Source organism: Hipposideros armiger, unplaced genomic scaffold, assembly GCF_001890085.2.
Source record: "Hipposideros armiger isolate ML-2016 unplaced genomic scaffold, ASM189008v1 scaffold_1517, whole genome shotgun sequence".
Lineage (NCBI taxonomy): Eukaryota > Metazoa > Chordata > Mammalia > Chiroptera > Hipposideridae > Hipposideros > Hipposideros armiger.
The window spans coordinates 110,223-114,136 of record NW_017732867.1 but is presented as its reverse complement, the minus strand read 5'-3'; the positions used below and the strand labels follow the sequence as shown (position 1 = coordinate 114,136).

General features: G+C 56.8%; 1 protein-coding gene across 1 annotated transcript in view; it reads left to right on the top strand.

Moving 5' to 3' along the window:
- Positions 1-3,754, top strand: part of HAPLN3 (hyaluronan and proteoglycan link protein 3) — a 10,944-nt gene extending 7,190 nt beyond the window's left edge. Inside the window, exons 3-4 of the mRNA XM_019634152.1 lie at positions 3,000-3,368; positions 3,603-3,754. Of these exons, the coding sequence (XP_019489697.1) occupies positions 3,000-3,368; positions 3,603-3,754 (521 nt within the window). The remainder of the gene's footprint in view (positions 1-2,999; positions 3,369-3,602) is intronic.
- The last annotated feature ends 160 nt before the right edge of the window (positions 3,755-3,914 follow it).

The following is a 3,914-nucleotide window of genomic DNA, read 5'->3' as shown; positions in this document are numbered from 1 at the left end:
AGGTCAGCCTTGGACTTGGACAATGGACAGGTTTGCTGAGCTTCTGTCATGTGTGTGTGTGTGTGTGTGTGTGTGTGTGTGTGTGTGTGTGTGTGTGTTGGGGAGCATCTGTCCCAGTGGAGGTAGGGGCAGAGGACTGGGGTCTTTAGGCAGTTGGCCATCTGCCCACCCCTCCAAGCGTCTTTCCTCCTTCCCCAGGCGTAGTCTTTCCCTACCAGTCCCGCCAGGGGCGCTACCAGCTTACTTTCTACGAGGCCCAGCAGGCCTGTGAGGAGCAGGATGCGGTGATGGCCTCCTTTGAGCAGCTGTTCCGGGCCTGGGAGGAGGGCCTGGACTGGTGCAACGCGGGCTGGCTGCAGGACGCCTCGGTGCGGTACCCCATCACACGGGCCCGGCAGCCCTGTGGGGGCTTGAGCCTGGCACCCGGCGTGCGCAGCTATGGCCCACGCCACCGCCGTCTACATCGCTATGACGTGTTCTGCTTTGCTGCTGCCCTCAAGGGTGAGTGGGATGGTGGGGCACAGCTAGTGGTGGGCAGGGCCTTTCTGCCTGCCCCTGGGCACCTCCACCTGGAGCACCGCAGATGTTAAAGCTGTGTGCTGCTGAGTTGGAGGGCTTTGAGGCTGCTGTTCACACCAGTCATTGGTTTACTCATTCATCAAACATGTCCTGAGTGCCTACGATGTGCTGGAGCTTGGACCAGGTCCTGGGTGACACAGGCAAGTAAACACAGCCTGTCCTTACAAGTGGCTCATTTCATGGGAAGATAGACAAGTGAAAACAGAAATTGGTTGGACTGGCTGAGTGGCTCAGTTGGTTAAGAGCACGAGGTCTGAGCAACAGGGTTGCCGGTTTGATTACCACGTGGGCCAGTGAGCTGCGCCCAAGCTGAGCTGCCACTGAGCTGCCAACAGGTGGCAGGATGGCTCAGCTGGTGAGAGCACCTGCTCCTAACAACAAGGTTGCTGGTTCGATTCCCACATGGGATGGTGGGCTACGTCCACACATAACTAAGATTGAACACGGCACCTTAAGCTGAGTGGCCGACGGGTGGCCGGATGGTGACTGGACTTGTAGCTGAGCTAGCTGCACCCTCCACAAATAAGATTGAAGGACAACAACCTGGCTGTTCTCCTTACCCAATTTCCCAATAAAATCTTTTAAAAACAAACAAACAAACAAACAAACAAACAAACAAACAAACAAACAAACAGAAATTGGTTCAATGCCATACCTCAAGCATCTAAAACAGTGCCTGGCTCATCTTAGGTACTCAGTAAATGACTGAATGGGTGAGAGACTGATTTTCCAGCCTAGGTGGGGTGCCCACCCAGGGTGCAATTAGGAAGGGGTGGGGGGGAGTACACACGTGATAGGAGGGGATGGAGCTCTCAGAGAGAGGGTGAGGACTGGGAGGGTACCCCCGCAACAGTGTCCGCTGCACATGTCCACAGCACGGTGGCTCCCTGGGCTCAGGTACTTGACAGGTCTTTGGAGGCTGGTCCGTGACGTCCGGACGAGATGACATTGCTGCAGGCCCTGCTGTCCTCTCGGGCTGTCCCCTCTGCTGCCCAGCCCTCATGCCCCACTTTCCCACAGGGCAGGTGTACTACCTGCAGCACCCTGAGAAGCTGACACTGGAAGAGGCAAAGGAGGCATGCCAGGAAGATGGTGCCCAGATTGCCAAGGTGGGCCAGCTCTTTGCCGCCTGGAAGTTCCGTGGCCTGGATCACTGCGACGCTGGCTGGCTGGCAGATGGCAGTGTCCGCTACCCTGTGGTTCACCCACGTCCCAACTGCGGGCCCCTGGAGCCTGGCGTCCAGAGCTTCGGATTCCCAGACCCTCAGAGCCGCAAGTATGGCGTCTACTGCTACCATCCACGCTAGAGCCTGGGCACCAGCTCCCTACCCGCCCAGCCCCTCCCTCAAGGGCTGTATTTATTTGTAGTGTATTTTCCCTTGTGGCTTGGGGCAATTTTCAGAGTTCTCAGATTACGTTTTAAAAAATGACAATTTTTGTAAATCCACCAGTTACCAAATTCTCCCTTTGCTCAGGTGGATACCCCAAGGCTCCCCCAACCGGGAATCCTCCTGCCTCCCTCCTCTGGGACAGATGTTCCTGGGCTCATGGGGGCTCCCTGTTGGCACTGAGTCCAGCCACTTCCCCTGCCCCGGGGGAGGCTGATGCCCAGAGCGGGTATAGACAGAGGGGTGAGGGCATAATGGCTGCTGCAGCTCTTCCCCTACTTCAGCCTGGAGCGGGGAGAGGACGTCCAGCGGGCTCTGAGCTGGGCTTTGGACCTCGCCATCTCTTGTCCGCTCCGACTTCTCTGCTAAGAAGCTAGGGCTGGAGGTGGGTCCCTGGGCTCCTGTGAGACACCAGGGAAGGGAGGAATTCCCCTCCCAGTCTTCCCTCCTCTCTTGGTTCAGAGTCTGTATTTTGTTCTCATTTATTTCATTTGTCTCATTTGGTGCTTTTATCCTCAGGTTTGTGCGTTTTCTTTAGGCAATAAACGGTGCTGTGACACCCCTCCTCTATCCCAGCCCTTCTCTCTGTCCTGCTCTGTGTTGCATTCTACCAACCGGCGGCTCCTCCGTGTGAGCAAACAGTGTGATACCAAAGAAGCAAACTATGCAAAGCAACCAGACGTCTCACTTGGGTTGTTCTTTGATAGGGTGCCGACTCGAAGATCCACACACAGCACCCACTGCCTGCCACACCCACACTCACACACACACACACACACACACACACACACACNGTTGAGCTGTTGTTCAGCATCTTAGCTGTAGAGGGCAGTGTCACTGGCCCTCATATGTGGGATCTGAACCGGGGCCCTCTGGCATCCCAAGCCAATTCTTAACCAACACGCCACTCGGCCGGCCCTTGCAATCTTTTAACACACAAGACTGGCGGGAGCTGGGGCGAGGTAGGGGTGGCCATTGCAGCGGCACAGATGAGCTGCAGCAGGTCCCAGTCTGCACCTACCTCTCCCCCAGGCCTCTTCCACAAAGTGAAGCTGGTGGTAGAGACACCTGAGGAGACCCTGTTCTCCTACGAAGGGGCCAACGTGACCCTGCCATGCTGGTACTACTACAAGCCGGCCCCGGCCTCCCCCAGGCCCGTGCGTATCAAATGGTGGAAGCTGTCAGAGAATGGGACCCTGGATCAGGACGTGCTGGTGGCCATCGGACTAAGGCACCGCTCCTTTGGAGATTACCGAGGCCGCGTGCACCTGCAGCAGGACGAGGAGCACCAAGTGTCCCTGGAGATCCAGGACCTGCGGCTGGAGGACTGTGGGCGCTACCGCTGCGAGGTCATCGATGGGCTGGAGGACCAGAGCGGCCTGGTGGAACTGGAGCTGCGAGGTGAGGCCCCGAGCGGGGTTGGGTGTTGCTGGGACCTTGGGGCTGAGTGGGGATGGGGGTGTGTGTGTGGGGGAGAGGTGCACCTTGAGAAAGCCACCAGATCTTGGTGCTTTAGGCAGATAAACATTTAATCCTCAAAACAACTCCACGAGGAAGCTGCTGTTATCACCCCCATTGGACAGAGGAGGAAACTGAGGCACAGAGAGGTCAAGTAACTTACCTGCGGTCCCATAGCTCGTAAATGGCAGAGCAGGGGTTGGACCCCAGGCAGTCAGGCTCCAGAATCCACTACTCTCTACTCCCCCGTGTTCATACCGCATTCCAAGAGAGGAAAGCGGGAACTGGTCACACAGCGAGAGACAGAGCTGGTATTTGAGCAGGGTTGACAGGCAGCACAAACAAATGGGGCAACCCAGTGTGAGGGACGGAGTGGTGGGGCACCCTGTAAGCCCTTGTTGGATGGGACCATGGCCTGGGTGACTTATAAAAAAATAGAGATTTATGTCTCACAGCTCTGGAGGCTGGAAGTCTGAGATCAGGATGCTA